The sequence below is a fragment of the Cherax quadricarinatus genome, chromosome 58 (assembly GCF_038502225.1).
Source record: "Cherax quadricarinatus isolate ZL_2023a chromosome 58, ASM3850222v1, whole genome shotgun sequence".
NCBI classification, from domain to species: Eukaryota; Metazoa; Arthropoda; class Malacostraca; order Decapoda; family Parastacidae; genus Cherax; species Cherax quadricarinatus.
The window spans coordinates 4,144,643-4,166,544 of NC_091349.1; the positions used below are offsets into that span (position 1 = coordinate 4,144,643).

Here is a 21,902-nt window from a genome sequence, read left to right on the forward strand (position 1 = left end):
GAGGTGGCAAGGTGTGGGTTTTAAAGATTATAACTGTGATGGGGGAGTGGGAGGGAGTTGTCACAGTTGTTCTTTGCTGATGACTCTCCTTAAGGGAGATTATTATTAGTATTGAGAGAGAGAGAGAGAGAGATCCCCCCCTCCACCCCCTCCATCAATCCCATCGGCAAATATTAAACGTTCAGGATCCTCTTTAAGCCGGAGTATGAAGCTCAGTAAAGAGGATTACTTTACTTAATGTAATGCATCTGAGTTTACGCGAGTCTCCCCAATGTAATCACTTAATATATATATATATATATATATATATATATATATATATATATATATATATATATATATATATATATATATATTTATATATATTTATATATATATATATATATATATATATATATATATATATATATATATATATATATATATATATATATATATATATATATATATATACATATGCAATAAGATCACGGTAAACAGGTAATTTCAGAATATGCAAAACAACCACTCTGAAAGAATAGAGAAATTCCAAGCGCTTTCGTGACTACTCACATTATCAAGGAACTATGAATAGTTCCTTGATAATGTGAGTAGTCACGAAAGCGCTTGGAATTTCTCTATTCTTTCAGAGTGGTTGTTTTGCATATATATATATATATATATATATATATATATATATATATATATATATATATATATATATATATATATATATATATATATATATATATATATATAATATATATATATATATATATATATATATATATATATATATATATATATATATATATATATATATATATATATATAGTGACAGTATTGTTGATGTTTTCGTATTTTCAGTAAATTTAAACTTTTGAAAACTGGTTTTGTGTTGTCTGGAAACTGAGAGTTTGATCATTTTAATTGCAGTTTAGTGCTGAGTTACTGTAACTTTCAGATGATTAGCTGTAGTAGATCGCTACGTACACCTGCCATGAAGGAAATAATGACAGATCTGAGAGTAGTACAGAGTTAGTAATTATATCTCAGAGTACAAATTAATGTATTTTAGAAAGGATGTCCACTGTTCTGGAGACCTTCCCAGGTCTGTAGTGTGTGTGTGTGTGTGTGTGTGTGTGTGTGTGTGTGTGTGTGTGTGTGTGTGTGTGTGTGTGTGTGTGTGTGTGTGTGTGTGTGTGTGTGTTCATTTTAAAATTTCTGTAAAGGTGTATGCTAAAGAATTTTCTCTCATTTTGGAATCATTAAAGAAATGATTATAATAATCATAATTTTTAAAAGGGTGGACCGGTAAGCCAGTGGAAGGCTTCGGTCAGATGACCAAAAGCTCAAGTTGCGGGTCATCAACATGACTAAGACCCGCGTCCTATTTCCTGACAAACATTATCTAACCTAACCTCACCTTGTCATATTCTGTTCTATATTTTTAGCGTTGTTCCTAAATATTATGCAAGTCTTGCTAAAAGTGAGTCTAAGTTTATTAGTTGGCATCCAGGAAGATACATTCTCCAGGCCGTCACAGTGTTACTGAAGACAAATGGATCAAGATGATGGCAAAAGCTGTGTCATTTTGCAAACAGATCTCGTATAAGCTCATGTAAGATATTAGGAAGGTCACTGGTATAGATGAGAAATAGTATAGGGCCACGAACCCTACCCTGAGGCACCCCTATGTTGATAGGTCCAGTTAAGATGGGTTATGCGTCAGCAAACATTACAAGTGTTTCCTATAGAGGGTCTTACTGATGACCCGCCACGGGAGATAACCTTTGCTTGGAGGACTCGGATCTAGGGCTCGACAAATTATTTTAAGAGGGAAACTGCCCAGGACCTCGTAAATCTAGTGAAAAAGTCCCTGATCAAGCCTTTCTATCCCATGATCGCAGGATGGAGCTTTTGGTCATCACATGTTGGTATCTTTCTTTATGGCAGGACTTTATGTCCTTGTGTAACGTTGAAGCATAGATTAAGTAGCAGGAGGTTGTGCCTTATTGTACCAAAAGCTTTTCATAAATCAATACAAATTCCCTGTTAGATATTCCTTATTTTCATGATTATGTAATAATCGCGAACAAGCGATATAACATGCAGAACCAAGGGGGGAGTTGAATGATACCCCTAGGCCTTTCATGTTGCAATCAACACATCATTAGGAACTTTCAATGTTGCAGAAATGAGTAGAAGTCCAGGTAGATCTACCTCGACTTCCTACTCATTTCTGCAACATTGCAATCTCTTGATGTGTTGATTGCAACATGAAAGGCCCAGAGGTATCATTCAATTCCCCTCGTGGTTGTTTTTCAAGATTATATTGCACTGCTGGTGATTTATCCTGGCCAGCAGCCACACTGGCGGGGATTATGAACAATTTGTTTCATTATGAATGAGCACAATCATTAATGAATCATTTTTTTTTCATTTTTTTAGGTGATAATGGCAAGTTGGATACTGGAATGTAATTACTGATAACTGCTGGGTTTCCTCTTTAAAGGAGTGTGGTAACCCATGCTAGCTCATGTTTGCTAGGGAAAAAACCTTGCCTAGCTTACGTTTGTTAGGAAAAACCCCTTGCTAGCTTACAGTTGATAGGGAAAAATCCTTTGTTAGGTTACGGTTGTTAGGGAAAAAACCTCAGCTAGCTTACGTTTGTTAGGGAAAAATCTTGATTTCCAATTACTTGTTGAACAATATTGACTTGGTAAGTGACTGCACACGAGCAGTATATATATTACTAGTGATACATTAGTTTTGTTTCCTAGCGAATTTATTAATGAAATAATGTAACCTATGTAGGATTAGCTGGGGAGAAGTATAGCAAGCTGGGGTACTTTTCAGTGAGGTTGATGAGACACTCGTGCAACATTTGGGTATCTTCATTCTGGAAATGTTTCGCCACACAGTGGCTTCTTCAGTCCAAAGCAGAAAAAAAGTGGAGGATGAAGAGGAGTTTGAGGTAATCAGTCCCTCAGCCTGCAGACGATGTGTTCAGTCCCTCAATCTTCCTACTGAGCAACATATTCGGTTCTGTAAACGATTTATTCACAGGAAGTCACTAACTTGGGTATGGGAGTGTGGAATTTTACCGTATATCTTTGATCCTATAGTCGAACAGAATCATGTCGTTTACTAGTTTTTCTCAGCGACTGGAATGGAAGGCCCACTTGGTGTAGTCAAAACAATGTCTTCACAAATTTACTAGAGCCAGTATGTATAATAATGTTATTCACTTTTTAATATCTCCTTTTGGTTGGTTAAGCCTCGTGGCATAACATAGTTGCTTGGAGATCATATCTCCTTTTGTTTGGTTAAGCCTCGTGGCATAACATAGTTGCTTGGAGATCATATCTCCTTTTGTTTGGTTAAGCCTCGTGGCATAACATAGTTGCTTGGAGATCATATCTCCTTTTCTTTGGTTAAGCCTCGTGGCATAACATAGTTGCTTGGAGATCATATCTCCTTGTTTGGTTAAGCCTCGTGGCATAACATAGTTGCTTGGAGATCATATCTCCTTTTGTTTGGTTAAGCCTCGTGGCATAACAGTTGCTTGGAGATCGTATCTCCTTTTGTTTGGTTAAGCCTCGTAGCATAACATAATTGCTTGGAGATTATTATAAGCTTGGTGAATATTGATGTGTAAATTTTTGTATTGCTCTTTGAGTAAGAATCCTAACCTGTGTTGGTCCTCATAATTATAATTTTTGTTAATGGATGCGAGTGTTGGTGAGGGTTAATTAATCTAGTAAGTAATTTACATAGTGTAAATTACCTAGTATAACCCAAAAAAGTCAAAGTGACTTATTTCCATCGGGATCTCTTCGTTGTGACCTGTTTGGTTTTGAACGCTCAGTATTTATTGTTTTAGGAACACACCAACTCAAAAGTTAATGTCAGGAAACTCTACCTGCCAGTCAATATTACTGACTGGCAGTGACAGAGGTATTAACTGACGCCTAATCAGCGAGTCTGAATGAGATTTCATTAGTCTGAAGATGTAATTTAGTTATGTTAGTTACTTGGAAGGTGACGTAGCGATCAGCTGTGTTGTCAATAATTATGCCAGATTAAGGAGCTGTTGTATTGGTCCAGATGTGGTCAAGCGAGGATGCAGCTGTTGTAGGTTTGATTATTGATGGTATTAGCAAGGATGTTCAGGAACCCGGCTACTCGAGGGTCATCTCACTGCATTAGGCTACTGAATGTGGTCATACCTGGAGGGTGTTCCGGGGGTCAACGCCCCCGCGGCCTGGTCCATGACTAGGCCTCGTGGTGGATCAGGGTCTCGATTAACTAGGTTGTTACTACTGGTTGCACGTAAACCTACGTATAAATCACAGCCCGGCTGGTCATGTACTGACTTTATTAAAAGCAGATTTTAAGAAAGGAATGAGTTTCTGGTGTGGGTATGAGAGAGAGAGAGAGAAGGGGATCATTCTCCGATAAAAATAGGCCCTAGAAAACTATGTATGATTTCACCATTATTGTTAAATTATTCAGACAGGGTTGTAAAAAGAAGTAAATGCTAGGCTACTTGTCACGGTCTTAGCCATTGGTAGCAAACTCAGCTCACACACTGAGGTCCGCGGTTCGATACCCGGTACGGGTGGAAACATTATGGTGTGTTTCCTTAAGACACCTGTTGTCCCTGTTCACCTAGCAGTAAGCAGGTGCCTGTGTTAGTCGACTGGTATGGGTCGCATTCTGGGGGGGGGGGGATTAACCTAAGTTGCCGGAAATGTTCTGCATAACCAAGAGCTTTCCATATAGTATGTCACTGATGTCAGCTATGGTCTGTATAAGTTGTATCATGTATTTGTAGAAAAAAGATTATTATTATTATTATTATTATTATTATTATTATTATTATTATTATTAATCAGTTCTGTTGGGAGATTCTGGAGAGAAGTCGCAAAAGTTGGTGAAGGAATCTGGGAGCGTATGTAATAAAAGAAAATTAAAAGTAAATATAGAAATAAGGGTGATGAGAGCAGCAAAATATTAGGCAGTGAAAATTTGGATATTAAATTGGAAGGAGGTTGGAGGAAGTGAACGTATTTAGATATCTGGGAGCAGACATATAGGAAGATGGATCTATAAGAGACAAAGTGAACCATAAAAGAGAAAATGAGGAAATACGTGGATCGTTGAGGCAACTGTAGGGAAAAAACATCTATGTAGGCAATACGAATGTACCAGAGTATAATGGTATCAAAACTGTTATATGGGTGTGAAACATGGACTGTGAACATTACAGCAACTAGGATACTGGAGGCAGTGGAGATATCGTATTTGAGAGCGATGTATAGTGTATATGTTTTGAATATTGTAGGCAGGAGATATCGTATTTTAGGGCGATGTTTAGTATATATATTATGGATACTGGAGGCAGCGGAGATATAGCATTTAAGGGCGATGTGTAGGGTATATATTATGCGAAGACGGAGAGCGGAAACTGAAAGACAGTGCTAAGTAATTTTTAGAGGGTTGTGGAGGGGTTGTTGATATGGTTTGTGCATTTATAGAGGAAGAGGAATAGGATGGCCAAAAGAATATAAATCTAGGACGGAAGGATACGGGTAGTAGTAGAAAAGGTTGGAGAGATGATGTGAAGAAGTTTTAATGCTCCAATAGGCCGAAGAAGATTAAAGTTTGATTCTTGCTTGAACTTTTATTTTATAGTTAGTGTACATGCATATCTTAGTGAGTAGGGAATGAAAAAATAAAGATATTTATGATGCAACAGTAGTTTTGTTATTCGCAGTACGGAAGATTAAATATTGGATTAGGATTTGATTTTGTAAATTATAAAAAGCTTGATGAAATTTTGTGCCAGCAATCGTTAAGCTGCAAGGGCTTCAGCACCCAGCAGGCATGAGTGAGCGTGTTAGATCGGAATGAGTGGAGACAAAAGTGATTTAAGGAATTTCATGAGTTGTTGGAGTGTGAGCCATGAAGGGATTCAGGGGAAACCGGTTAGCCGGACTTGAGTCCTGGAAATGGTAAGTACAGTGCCTGTACTCTGAAGGATGGGTGAGAATGTTGCAATTCAGAGTGTTATTTGGACTACTGTTGTTGTGGCAGTGGTGATAATGGTGGTGATAGACAGTAATAAAAACTGACACACTATTTTTCATTTTGTTCGGATTAACCCAGGGGATCGTCGACCCCTGACTCCGGGGGGGACTCAGTCCCTGACCATGATACCAGATCTTTTTCAATCTTGTTTTCAAGTTCATTTTAAAACGAGAGAGAGAGAGAGAGAGAGAGAGAGAGAGAGAGAGAGAGAGAGAGAGAGAGAGAGAGAGAGAGAGAGAGAGAGAGAGAGAGAGAGAGAGAGAGAGAGAGAGAGAGAGAGTACAACAATATCATACATACATACAGCTAACAAGAAGAACTGCTGTGATGTAGACACGCTGCATCCCTGTGTGCGTTTCTGTACACCTCGGCTCTTGTGTACACCTTCAGGATACTCCGTGTGCGTCTCCTGAAGAATCCTTGTAAACTTCACAAGCACTGTGTATACATTGAAGATAACTGATGTGCATCTCCGAAGGAAGTGTGTGCACCTTGAACAGGCTGTGTGCACCAAGAATCAGGCCATGTACACCTTGAAGATAGTCTTTATGTGTACTTGTGCAGATCGCTAAACCGATATGTGCACCATTCGTGTACACTTTTTTTCAGACACTCGTGTACGGAAAACATGCTCGTGTAAGTTTTATATCCCTGTGCGTTTTTCTCCCGTGTACATTAAAGCAAGTAAATGAGTCTCTTGGCACCCATGTATGTATTGAACTGTGTGCGTTTCTAGCTACGATGTGCGTTTTTCAACTGTTGTGTACATGTGTGCACAATAGGAAAGCCATGTACGTTTTGCAATTGCCGTGCAGACGAGAATGTAGTAATATATATCTCTGAACTTGTGTGTACCTAAGTGACGCCCCGTGTACGTTTTTTTTCCCTGTGCACGTCAGTGCTGTGTGCATTTGTTGGTTACCATGTGCACGTCAATGGTATTGTGTACGTTTTGCTTGCTACCGTGTGCACGTCAATGGTATCACGTACGTTCCATGTGCACATCACTTGAGGGGGGGAGAGGTCACAGTGGGTGTGTTCCAGCCTTGTGGGTCACATCCCAGGGTTACAGAGGGAGGGTCGTGTGAGGAGTTAAGAGAGAGAGCAGCAACACACACCCTCCTTCACGGCTGCCAGCACACTGACGACCACCATCACCTGTACTACCACTAGGCCGCTGGGTGGGGAAATACCCCCAAGTGTAGGGGAAAATCAACGCCATGGAGGGAGGAAAACAGGGTAAAATTTTACATTTGGAAAACTTTTTTTTGGGGCAATTAATTAACCATTGAACAACATGGGTTTGAACTACGCGAGTCCACATATATTAGATTTTTTTTTTTTTTTTTTTGGGGGGGGGGGATTTGCGACCGAAAACAAAATTAAGAAAAAGTTTGGTATGTCATGAATGCATAAAATGTATGTAGATATTAGGCTATTTTATCATTTACTATCATAAAATATACACAAATCTATTATAAAATGTTCAAATTTATAAAAAATTAATCACACAAACAATTAAATGTAAACAAACATAAAGATATAATATTAAATCATAAATAAATCTGAATTTCTTTTTCTCATTATCTCTTTATTTTTGACGTCATCGACACCATGCCTAACCCTTCTAGGGCAGGGTAGGTGCCTGAGCCCGAGCCTTTAGCTCATAAGACTGTCATTCCCATTTGTCCCCTTGTGGCGGGGATGGCAGACCAGAGAGGCCTAGCTTGTGGCTAGGCCTGGGGACAGTTGGTCCCAAAGATGAGGAGGTACTTGTGCTTCCTCCCATGGGAGACTTAGGTCTCAGACACTCCCTAAAGAGGGAGCCAAGGCCGGGCCACCACTTGGAAAAGGCCCGGGCCGGGAGAATACCGGCTAATCTTTAATAATAATAATAATAATTTTTGACGTCTAGTGTTAGTAATACTTATAACATCTACAGTGTTTTGTATCATATAATACAATATTAATGTAGGTACTGACAGACACATTCATCTTGTAAACAGACAACGTAAACTTAGGTATCGGTAAATACAATACAGTATTGTTAATTTATTTTCTCTTCCTTGTGATTTTCTTAATAACATTTTCTTTTCTCTAGCTTACTTTATTGTAAGAATACAGTATATAATACACATAACATACAAAATGTGCGTTAATCGTCTGTGTTAACGGTGAGGCTTCCGGTCAACAGCAGTTAAACGAGGATTTTCGACTGTGCGGGGGTCGGCGCCCCCTGACCTCCGCGTTGTTCAACGGTTATCTGTACACTGCCCGGTTACAACCAGGTGGAACGAGGTTAAAATCCTGTCCAGTTGGTTGTTTTAAACTCTACTACACAAGGTTGGTTAATGGGGCTTAAAAATGTATTACACTATAGCCATCAAGGCTGGTTAATGGGGTTTAAAGCCTATCTACTAAACGAGGGCCATTAAGGCTGCAAGTCACCTGTTCACCACCAGTCAAGAATACTTTAACACCTCAAATAATATATCAGGTAATCTCTCAGTGTAGTATTTAAAGATATATATAAACAAAAATATATACATTGTTTACCAGGGGGGGAACAATTATGAAACTAATGAAGCTTAAACTTAAGGGCCCCTAATCCCGGAGGGGCCCCAAAAGTGACTTTAGTCCATATTGCTTAACAATTTTGGGTCTACTATATGAGGTTTCTTTTTAAGTAATAATATTAATAATATAGTGTAATTCAATACAAAATAATAATAAAAAATCAAAATTTAAAGGTTGATAAGGTGACCCCATAACAAACCACGGTACGGGTGGGGATTGAACTAGCGGCAAGTGAGTCGTAAAACTCCAGGCCAGCGCGTAAGCCACTGGTCTAGCTGGCTCCGATATACCTAGCTGGATGAATCTTATTATAGCCAGCTGCTCCAATGGCTTACTCGTTGGCCTGGAATTTTACGACTCACTTGCCGCAAGTTCAATCCCCACCCGTACCCTGGTCGTTTCATTACGACCCCATAACTGTTGAAACTTCAGGGCTCCAACAATGCAACATTTGACCAAGCAACTTGGGTTGCTTGGTTTACCTGGAGTTTACCTGGAGAGAGTTCCGGGGGTCAACGCCCCCGCGGCTCGGTCTGTGACCAGGCCTCCTGGTGGATCAGAGCCTGATCAACCAGGCTGTTGCTGCTGGCTGCACGCAAACCAACGTACGAGCCACAGCCCGGCTGATCAGGAACTGACTTTAGGTGCTTGTCCAGTGCCAGCTTGAAGACTGCCAGGGGTCTGTTGGTAATCCCCCTTATGTGTGCTGGGAGGCAGTTGAACAGTCTCGGGCCCCTGACACTTATTGTATGGTCTCTTAACGTGCTAGTGACACCCCTGCTTTTCATTGGGGGGATGGTGCATCGTCTGCCAAGTCTTTTGCTTTCGTAGTGAGTGATTTTCGTGTGCAAGTTCGGTACTAGTCCCTCTAGGATTTTCCAAGTATATATAATCATGTATCTCTCCCTCCTGCGTTCCAGGGAATACAGGTTTAGGAACCTCAAGCGCTCCCAGTAATTGAGGTGTTTTATCTCCGTTATGCGCGCCGTGAAAGTTCTCTGTACATTTTCTAGGTCGGCAATTTCACCTGCCTTGAAAGGTGCTGTTAGTGTGCAGCAATATTCCAGCCTAGATAGAACAAGTGACCTGAAGAGTGTCATCATGGGCTTGGCCTCCCTAGTTTTGAAGGTTCTCATTATCCATCCTGTCATTTTTCTAGCAGATGCGATTGATACAATGTTATGGTCCTTGAAGGTGAGATCCTCCGACATGATCACTCCCAGGTCTTTGACGTTGGTGTTTCGCTCTATTTTGTGGCCAGAATTTGTTTTGTACTCTGATGAAGATTTAATTTCCTCATGTTTACCATATCTGAGTAATTGAAATTTCTCATCGTTGAACTTCATATTGTTTTCTGCAGCCCACTGAAAGATTTGGTTGATGTCCGCCTGGAGCTTTGCAGTGTCTGCAATGGAAGACACTGTCATGCAGATTCGGGTGTCATCTGCAAAGGAAGACACGGTGCTGTGGCTGACATCCTTGTCTATGTCGGATATGAGGATGAGGAACAAGATGGGAGCGAGTACTGTGCCTTGTGGAACAGAGCTTTTCACCGTAGCTGCCTCGGACTTTACTCTGTTGACGACTACTCTCTGTGTTCTGTTAGTGAGGAAATTATAGATCCATCGACCGACTTTTCCTGTTATTCCTTTAGCACGCATTTTGTGCGCTATTACGCCATGGTCACACTTGTCGAAGGCTTTTGCAAAGTCTGTATATATTACATCTGCATTCTTTTTGTCTTCTAGTGCATTTAGGACCTTGTCGTAGTGATCCAATAGTTGAGACAGACAGGAGCGACCTGTTCTAAACCCATGTTGCCCCTGGGTTGTGTAACTGATGGGTTTCTAGATGGGTGGTGATCTTGCTTCTTAGGACCCTTTCAAAGATTTTTATGATATGGGATGTTAGTGCTATTGGTCTGTAGTTCTTTGCTGTTGCTTTACTGCCCCCTTTGTGGAGTGGGGCTATGTCTGTTGTTTTTAGTAACTGTGGGACGACCCCCGTGTCCATGCTCCCTCTCCATAGGATGGAAAAGGCTCGTGATAGGGGCTTCTTGCAGTTCTTGATGAACACGGAGTTCCATGAGTCTGGCCCTGGGGCAGAGTGCATGGGCATGTCATTTATCGCCTGTTCGAAGTTATTTGGCGTGAGGATAACATCGGATAGGCTTGTGTTAATCAAATTTTGTGGCTCTCATAAAAAATTCATTTTGATCTTCGACTCTCAGTCTGGTTAGCGGCTTGCTAAAAACTGAGTCATACTGGGACTTGAGTAGCTCACTCATTTCCTTGCTGTCATCTGTGTAGGACCCATCTTGTTTAAGTAGGGGCCCAATACTGGACGTTGTTCTCGATTTTGATTTGGCATAGGAGAAGAAATACTTTGGGTTTCTTTCGATTTCATTTATGGCTTTTAGTTCTTCCCGCGATTCCTGACTCCTAAAGGATTCTTTTAGCTTAAGTTCGATGCTTGCTATTTCTCTGACCAGTGTCTCCCTACGCATTTCAGATATATTGACCTCTTTTAGCCGCTCTGTTATTCTTTTCCGGGTTTAAAACCTATCGACTACACGATAGGATATGTCACCTTATTAGTGAGATTTAACAATGTCGTTGGAACACCAATAAAATAAAATATATAATTAAAATTTTTATTACCCAGGTCACGGCCGTTTTTGTCATTAGATAATTCATAACGCAGTTAAAACTAATTTGTTAAATTACTTATAGCCTATTTGCCGTAAGCCTAAATAATTATGTAACTGGCATGTTAATTTATGGTTCTTAATTAATTTATAATATTAAATGGGAAGAAATTTTGAAAATAAGGTAATTGTGTTACCAGTGTGGGATTTTTGTGAGACCTGTCCTGCAAGTCTGTCCCGCTACCACCACTACTACAACAATCACCACTACTACTACAATCACCACTACTACTACAATCACCACTACTACTACAATCACTACTGCTACAACAATCACCACTACTACTACAATCACCACTACTACTACAATCACCACTACTACTACAATCACCACTACTACTACAATCACTACTGCTACAACAATCACCACTACTACTACAATCACCACTACTACTACAATCACCACTACTACTACAATCACCACTACTACTACAATCACTACTGCTACAACAATCACCACTACTACTACAATCACCACTACTACTACAATCACCACTACTACTACAATCACCACTACTACTACAATCACTACTGCTACAACAATCACCACTACTAAAATCACCATTACTACTACACTCAAAAATACAACTACTACTACAATCATCACCACCATCACTATTACTACAATCACCACCACAACTACTACACTACTACAATCACTACCTCAACCACTACACTGCTACAATCACCACCACAATCTTTACACTCACCACCACCAATACACTACTACAGCGACCACCACAACCACTACTGCAATGACCACCACAACCGCTACAATCACCACTACTACCAACTAAGCCAACACCACCACAATGGTGTAAAGGGGTTGAAAGGGGGGAGGAAATAACATGAAGAAGAGTGGTAGTAGAACGGTAGAATGAAGAGGGATAGAGTTAGGGAGGACTGTATATAAGGTGGGAGAGGGTTAGGGAGGACTGTATATACCCACAAACACCACCAGTACCACCACCACCACCACACCAACACCCCACCAACATCAACAACACCCAATATCCCACCTACACCCCCTCCAGCTACCACCATCACGGTTGCAGCAACCACAATAACACTGAAATCTGGCTGGATTGTGGTAATGGAGGCTGTGATGGTCATTTACACCAGCTGAACTATTAACAATGTTTCACTGATGTGGCCAGGATGGTGGTGGCCAGTTTGGCTGGTGATTGTTGTTAATGTTGGTATTGTGGGTGATTGTTGTTAATGTTGGTATTGTGGGTGATTGTTGGTAGTACTGACGATTGTTAATGGTGATAATGTGGGTGATTGTTGTTAATGTTGGTAGTGTGGATGATTGTTGGCAGTGCTGATGATTGTTGGTAATGTGGGCGATTATTGTTAATGTTGATAGTGTGGGTGATTGTTGTTAATGTTGGTAATGTGGGTGATTGTTGTTAATGTTGATAATGTGTGTGATTGTTGTTAATGTTGGTAGTGTGGGTGATTGTTGGTAGTGCTGATGATTGTTGTTAATGTTGGTAATGTGGGTGATCGTTGTTAATGTTGGTAGTGTGGGTGATTGTTGTTAATGTTGATAATGTGGGTGATTGTTGTTAATGTTGGTAGTGTGTTTGATTGTTGTTAATGTTGGTAGTGTGGGTGATTGTTGGTAGTGCTGATGATTGTTGTTAATGTTGGTAATGTGGGTGATTGTTGTTAATGTTGGTAATGTGGGTGATTGTTGTTAATGTTGGTAGTGTGGGTGATTGTTGTTAATGTTGATAATGTGGGTGATTGTTGTTAATGTTGGTAGTGTTGGTGATTGTTGGTAGTGCTGATGATTGTTGTTAATGGAAATAAATGGTATAAAATACCGACACAATGGCAATATAAACACAAATGCAGTATAATGTGATCCTTTATTGACTACGTTTCGCCCACACAGTGGGCTTTTTCAAGTCACAAACAGAACTACCTGGGGTGGAAGGAACGCGAGTATTTATAGTCCGGCTGAGGTCAGGTGAAGAATGCTGCATCTGATGATGTACCGAGTGGGGTTATAGAGTCTAAAAACTTGGGTAGCTTGGAAAGGAGATTGGATAAGTTTGTGAGCAGACCTTCTACAGTGTTCTTATGTGGGATAGCGATGAAGAAGTTTCTTGGCAAGTGGTTCAGCTATGTTATAGAAGCCACTATTCTGGTTGAAGTTGTCGGATATAGAAATAAGTGATGATTCCAGGATTCTTCGGTATTGAGTGTTGTCTTCTGTGGCGATAAGTCTTGAGTTTCTGTAGTTTATCAAGTGGTTGTGTGAATTACGGTGTTGTACGCAGGCATTCCTTGTGTCGTCAGACCTGCTTGCGTATTGGTGTTCTGAAATACGTGTTTGGAGGTCCCTTGATGTTTCGCCCACATCCAGGTAGTTCTGTTTGTGTGGAAAAAGACACTTATGTACAAGATTGAGACACTTATGCAGCATATGGGAACGTTTCGCCACACAGTGGCTTCATCAGTCCGATACAAAGAGGAAGGCGTAAGGAGAGGAGGAGAATGAGGTAATCAGTCCCTCAACCTGGAGTCGATGTGTTCAGTCCATCAATTGATGGACTGAACACATCGACTCCAGGTTGAGGGACTGATTACCTCATTCTCCTCCTCTCCTTACGCCTTCCTCTTTGTATTGGACTGATGGAGCCACTGTGTGGCGAAACGTTCCCATATGCTGCATAAGTGTCTCAATCTTCAACTTGTCGGTTTTTCAAACCATTCATCACACACTTATGTACAGTTCAGGACATTTATTAAAGGAAACGTTTCGCCACGAGTGGCTTCTTCAGTCCCGGTATTAGGACTGAAGAAGCCACTCGTGGCGAAACGTTTCCTTTAATAAATGTCCTGAACTGTACATAAGTGTCTTTTTCCACATCTTGTCGGTATCACCATACCATTTCCTCAGTTCTGTTTGTGACTTGAAAAAGCCCACTGTGTGGGCGAAACGTAGTCAATAAAGGATCACATTATACTGCATTTGTGTTTATATTGCCATTGTTGTTAATGTTGGTAATGTGGGTGATTGTTGTTAATGTGGGTGATTGTTGTTAATGTTGATAATGTGGGTGATTGTTGTTAATGTTGGTAATGTGGGTGATTGTTGTTAATGTTGGTAGTGTGGGTGATTGTTGTTAATGTTGATAATGTGGGTGATTGTTGTTAATGTTGGTAGTGTGGGTGATTGTTGTTAATGTTGATAATGTGGGTGACTGTTGTTAATGTTGGTAGTGTGGGTGATTGTTGTTAATAAGAACATAAGAACATAAGAACGAAGGAACACTGCAGAAGGCCTACTGGCCCATGCAAGGCAGGTCCAAGTCTCCTACCGGCTTAAGCCAATGCACCCAACCTAGTCAGGTCAGGTCACATTGACTTAAGGGAGGAACACGGCAACCGACCTGGTAGCTCAAGCTATCAGGTCCAACTCACACCCACCCACATCCACTCATGTATTTATCCAACCTATTTTTAAAGCTACACAACGTTCTGGCCTCTATAACTGTACTCGGGAGTTTGTTCCACTCATCCACAACTCTATTACCAAACCAGTACTTTCCTATATCCTTCCCGAATCTGAATTTTTCCAACTTAAAACCATTGCTGCGAGTCCTGTCTAGGCTAGATATTTTCAGCACACTATTTACATCCCCTTTATTTATTCCTGTCTTCCATTTATACACCTCAATCATATCCCCCCTAATTCTACGTCTTTCTAGAGAGTGCAGATTCAGGGCCCTTAGTCTATCCTCATAGGGAAGGTTTCTGATACATGGGATCAACTTTGTCATCCTCCTTTGTACATTTTCCAGAGAATTTATATCCATTCTGTAATACGGTGACCAAAACTGTGCAGCATAATCTAAATGAGGCCTAACCAATGATGTATAGAGTTGAAGAACAACCTGAGGACTCCTATTATTTATGCTTCTTGATATGAAGCCAAGGATTCTATTAGCTTTATTGCGAACACTTATGCACTGTTGTCTTGGTTTCAGATTACTGCTAACCAGAACTCCTAAATCTTTTTCGCAATCCGTAATATTAAGATCTACATTATTTAGTTTATATGTGGCATGGTTATTGTCCTGTCCAACATTTAGAACTTTGCATTTGTCTATATTAAACTGCATCTGCCACTTCTCCGACCACTGCATCAGTCTATTCAAATCTTCCTGGAGTGCTCGAATGTCCTCGTCAGAATGAATTCGACGGCCTATTTTGGTGTCATCGGCAAACTTGTCGATGTCGCTCTTTATGCCCTCATCTATGTCGTTTATGTAGATTGTGAACAGCAGGGGGCCCAACACTGACCCCTGTGGAACACCGCTCGTGACGCTTCCCCACTCTGATTTCTCCCCATTTATGCAAACTCTCTGCTGCCTATTTGTCAACCAAGCCTCTATCCAGGAAAAAAATTCTCCTCCTATTCCATGTGCTTTAATTTTTCTCAATAGTCTCTGATGTGGGACCCTGTCAAAAGCCTTACTGAAGTCCATATACACAATATCATATTCATTACCATGATCTACCTCCTCAAATACCTTAGTGAAAAAAGTTAATAAATTCGTAAGGCAGGAACGCCCCTTTGTAAAACCATGCTGAGATTCGTTGATTAATTTATGCTTTTCAAGGTGGCTACGAACTGCCTCGGCAATTATTGATTCCATAAATTTTCCTGCTATGGAGGTTAGGCTTATTGGTCTATAGTTCGAAGCTAAGGACCTGTCACCTGTTTTGGAAATAGGTATCACATTTGTCATTTTCCACTTATCTGGCACCATGCCAGTTTGTAGTGATATGTTGAAAAGATTAGCCAAAGGTGTGCTAAGCTCCTCTTTACATTCCTTTAGAACCCTTGCATACAGTTCATCAGGGCCTGGGGATTTGTTAGGTTTTAATTTATCTATTTGCCTAAGGACCATGTCACTTGTGACCCTAATCGTGCACAGTTTATTATCGTCCTGTTCTACATAATTTATCATTACTGGAATATCGCTGGTATCCTCCTGTGTAAAAACTGAGAGGAAGTATGTGTTAAAAATTTTACACATTTCCTTATCACTGTCAGTGAGCTGACCCGAGGAACTTTTGAGTGGGCCTATCTTGTCCCTGATCTTACTTCTGTATACCTGAAAGAATCCTTTTGGGTTAGTCTTCGATTCTCTTGCAACTTTAACCTCATAATCTCTTTTTGCTTTTCTAATTCCCTTTTTTATTTCTCTCTTTAACTGAATATATCGATTTCTTAATTGCCCCTCTCCTCTTTTGATTTGCCTATATATGCCTCTCTTTTGACCAATCAGATATTTTAATCTATTGTTCATCCATTTAGGATCATTTTTGTTTGATCTGATTTCCCTATTTGGAACATAATTTGACTGAGCAGCTAGAACTATGCCCTGGAAAGCATCATATCGGCAACCATCACCACATACCTGACCCTTAGTCAGGTCATTCCAGTTCAGCCCACCTAAGTAATTTTTCAGTCCTATGAAATCAGCCAAGCGAAAGTCAGGGACGGAGACTTGATTGCCATTATTAGGGGAATTCCATGATATATTAAAACTGAGTGATTTGTGATCACTTTCCCCAAGCTCATCATTAACCTCAAGATTATAAATTAGTGTTTCCCTACTGGCAAGAACCAAGTCAAGGAGGTTATTTCCCCTAGTTGGTTTTGTCACAAACTGTTTTAAAAAACAATCCTGGATCGTATCAAGAAAGTCACCTGACTCTAAATTTCCTGTCAAATTGCTCCAGTCAATCTGTCTATAGTTGAAATCTCCCATTAGCACAACATTTTCGTATGTAGATGCCTTACGAATTTCGTCCCATAGAAGTTTACTGCACTCCCTATCAAGATTTGGGGCCCTGTAAATCACACCCAAAATTAGTTTTTCTCGGCCCTCGAAAAGCTGTAACCAAACAGATTCAGTGGCTGACGCTTCTAATTTAATATCTTGTCTAACACAACAATTTAAATTGTCTCTGACATACATCGCTACTCCACCACCTTTCCTGTTGAACCTGTCAGTGTGGAATAATTTATAGCCTTGTATGTGACATTCAGAGGGCATCTCTCTATCTTTCAGATTGAGCCACGTCTCTGTTATAGCAATAATATCTATGTTTCCTGCACTTGCAATTAATCTTAGCTCATCTATCTTATTTCTTACACTCCTGCTATTAGTATAGTAAACCTTAAGGGAGCTAGTCCCTTGCTGCCCTCTGCTGTCCCCCTTTGTTTGCTGACCTGATCTATTGTCTTTATTTATAACTTCATGCTGAATGCCTTTTATACATTTACTGTTTCCAACCCTAGTGTTACAACCTGCTTGTTTCCCACACACACCCATACCTCTATCTTCCATCAGTTTAAAATCATAGGCATTTCACCAACGGCCTTCTCAATCGAGTCTGCAAGTGCTACCACCCCAGCCCCAGAGAGATGTACCCCATCCCTTGCATACATATCATGTTTGCCATAAAAGTTGTTCCAGTTGTCAATGAATGGGATTGCAAGTTCCTTGCAGTATCTGTCTAGCCAGCAATTTACACCAATTGCCCTAGACAACCATTCATTTCCTACTCCCCTTCTAGGCAAGTTGCTACATATGATTGGGATCCCTCCCTTAGACTTAATGAAATCTATAGCTGACCTGTACTTATCTAGCAGCTCTTCTCTCCTACCCTTCCCAATATCATTTCCACCAGCACTGAGACAGATAATGGGCTTGTTCCCATTACCTGACATGATATTATCCAGCCTGTTGACAATGTCCCCAACACCAGCTCCAGGGAAGCACACTCTATCTCTCATCTTCTTATGCCTATCACAAAAAACATGGTCAATATATCTTACCTGAGAGTCACCAACCACAAGAATGTGCTTACCTCCATTAGCAGGGACAGTAGTACCCTTACCTTCACTGGCCACTGAAGTACATTCATCCTGAAGAACAGAGAAGCGATTTCCTACCTTCAGATCTTCACTCTTAACTTTCCTTACTCTGATGCACCTCCCATTACTGTGAACCACTCGCCACTTGTAGCAGGTGCTGGGCTGCACCTCACTGCTGGTAGCCGTTGCTACCTCCCCAACTACAGCCTCCTCACAGCGAGAGACAGACTGCACCTCACTGCTAGAAGCCTCATTTCCCACAATGCCAGCCACCTCACACTCTCTCCCAGACCCATTGAGGTGGACCTTCAGCCTCCTAATCTCCTCCTGGAGAAGCAAGACCTCCTCCTTCAATTCTCCAACCTCAATAATGTTGGTAGTGTGGGTGATTGTTGGTAGTGCTGATGATTGTTGTTAATGGTGATAATGTGGGTGATTTTTGTTAATGTTGGTAGTGTGGGTGATTGTTGGCAGTGCTGATGATTGTTGGTAATGTGGGCGATTGTTGTTAATGTTGGAAGTATGGGTGATTGTTGGTAGTGCTGATTGTTGGTAATGTGGGTGATTGTTGTTAATGTTGGTAGTGTGGGTGATTGTTGTTAATGTTGGTAGTGTGGGTGATTGTTGGTAGTGCTGATGATTGTTGTTAATGTTGGTAATGTGGGTGATTGTTGTTAATGTTTGTAGTGTGGGTGATTGTTGGTAGTGCTGATGATTGTTGTTAATGTTGGTAATGTGGGTGATTGTTGGTAATGTGGGTGATTGTTGTTAATGTTGGTAGTGTGGGTGATTGTTGGTAGTGCTGATGATTGTTGTTAATGTTGGTAATGTGGGTGATTGTTGTTAATGTTGTTAATGTGGGTGATTGTTGTTAATGTTGGTAGTGTGGGTGATTGTTGGTAGTGCTGATGATTGTTGTTAATGTTGGTAATGTGGGTGATTGTTGTTAATGTTGGTAATGTGGGTGATTGTTGTTAATGTTGGTAATGTGGTGATTGTTGTTAATGTTGGTAATGTGGGTGATTGTTGCTAATGTTGGTAATGTGGGTGATTGTTGTTAATGTTGGTAATGTGGGTGATTGTTGTTAATGTTGGTAATGTGGGTGATTGTTGTTAATGTTGGCAGTATGGGTGACTGTTGTTAATGGTGGTAAAGTGTTTGTTAGCATTTACAACTCAGAGGCTTCAACCAGCTGCTCACAGCAGGTAAGTTTACATTAATTAATGATAATAATTATTATTATTATAATATTTATTTCTACAAGTACATGATACAACTTATACAGACCATTACTGACATCAATGACATAATAAATAGAAAGCCCCTGGTTATACATAGCATTTCGGGCAACTTAGGTTAATTCTGTCACCAGCATGCGACCCACACCCAGGCACCTATATACTGCTAGGTGAACAGTGACAGGTGTCTTAAAGAAACACGTCCCAATGTTTCTATCCATCAGGGGATCGAACCACAGATCTTAATGTGTGAGCTGAGTGCGCAATCAACTAAGCTACGGGAGGAATTAATGAAAACCATTCGGAAAATCCTCCACGTGAAGAACTGTCACTGCCATGGGACGAACTTTATTCTTCCCTAACACACTCTCAAGCATTGTTGAGGCTATATTCTCAACTGCTGGGTCATCTCAGTGCGACAGTTTGTAGCTGTCTGGGAGGAACTGGCCAGGTGTTCTACGACTCACTCGCCACGAGTTCAATTCTCACCCGTGGTATGGTTTGCTAGAAATCCTGTCATTACAATTTCGTGAGTCTGGTTGAGGAGTCTCTTAGCGCCATATCCCATTAATGAACCCTGGATCGTGAACCTCAACACTGTCAGCGAAGTACTGGGAAGGTGCTGGTGGAGGTGCTGGAGGAGGTTCTGGAGGAAGTGCTGGAGGAGGTTCTGGGGAGGTGCTGGTAGAGGTGCTGGGGAGATGCTGGGAGGAAGCATCACTGCTACAAGTTCGCTGGAGGCCACACGTGAAGGTAGTAACGTTTCCCAGTCTGAGTGGAAGTATAGTTGGGTCCTACTGTCAATCGTCTAGACACTAGAGGACGGTTAGAGTTTGGGTTGTCGTATGAAGAAGTTCATCCTAGAAAGTGTGTTAGCCTGGGCAGACTTAAGCACTTTTCGAAAAGTATTGATTATTCATTTCATCCTCTCTCTCTCTCTCTCTCTTTATATATATATATATATATATATATATATATATATATATATATATATATATATATATATATATATATATATATATATATATATATATATATATATATATATATATATATATATATATATATATATATATATATATATATATATATATATGTCGTGCCGAATATGTAAAACTGGTCAATTAGCAAAAACTTATTTAAAATTAAGTCCTTTCTGAAATTTTCTCTTATACGTTTAAAGATATATTTTTTTCATTAATGTTGATGTAAAAATTTATAATTTTGCATCAAAAGTATCTTAGAAAACTTACCTAACCTTATTATAACAAGAACAATTAATTTTAGCCTAACCCAACTAAATATATTTTAGATTTGTTTACAATAATTTAATACTAAACAAACACAGTGAAATATATTTTTTTCGTTTGGTTCAGAATGATTTTGGCGAAATTATTGCATACACAAATTTTAGTTTGTCTGATATGGCAAGATGAGCGTTGCTGTTTAAGCCAAGATCGCAAGTTCTGCCTATTCGGCACGACATTATATATATATATATATATATATATATATATATATATATATATATATATATATATATATATATATATATATATATATATATATATATATATATATATATATACACCTCTCAGTCCGGAAATAAGTCAGTTTGACTTTTGGGGGGTCATCCTGGGTAATTTACACATGTTACAAGTATGATAATTATAATGACCTAAATTTATGCAACTGTACTGAGGTAACTGAGCAAGTTTATTCATGTACAGGTACACACAAATAGTTACATAAATCATCATACATAGCAGCATATGTGTAGACTACCTAGGATAACCCAAGAAAGTCAGAGTGACTTATTTCCATTGAGGAGTACCTGTACTTATTTACTTACGCTGAGAGATATCTCTCACCGTATATACACTGATGAGTCGAGGGTAGGAGGTACTCCTCACATATTAGTGAGTACCTCTCACTGTATATACACCGAGATACATACCTCAGTGTATCTTTATTTGTAGCTACACATGATAATTATTATTTATATATACCCCTCTGTTCCACAAGGCACAGTACTCGCTCCCATCTTGTTCCTCATCCTCATATCCGACATAGACAAGGATGTCAGCCACAGCACCGTGTCTTCCTTTGCAGATGACACCCGAATCTGCATGACAGTGTCTTCCATTGCAGACACTGCAAGGCTCCAGGCGGACATCAACCAAATCTTTCAGTGGGCTGCAGAAAACAATATGAAGTTCAACGATGAGAAATTTCAATTACTCAGATATGGTAAACATGAGGAAATTAAATCTTCATCAGAGTACAAAACAAATTCTGGCCACAAAATAGAGCGAAACACCAACGTCAAAGACCTGGGAGTGATCATGTCGGAGGATCTCACCTTCAAGGACCATAACATTGTATCAATCGCAT

At 40.0% G+C, this 21,902-nt stretch overlaps 1 protein-coding gene across 1 annotated transcript in view; it reads right to left on the reverse strand.

Annotated features, from left to right (window-relative positions):
• Positions 1–7,202, reverse strand: part of LOC138854405 (uncharacterized) — a 145,499-nt gene extending 138,297 nt beyond the window's left edge. Inside the window, exon 1 of the mRNA XM_070097452.1 lies at positions 6,380–7,202. Within this exon, the coding sequence (XP_069953553.1) occupies positions 6,380–6,419 (40 nt within the window). The 5' untranslated portion in view covers positions 6,420–7,202. The remainder of the gene's footprint in view (positions 1–6,379) is intronic.
• Positions 7,203–21,902: the final 14,700 nt, after the last annotated feature.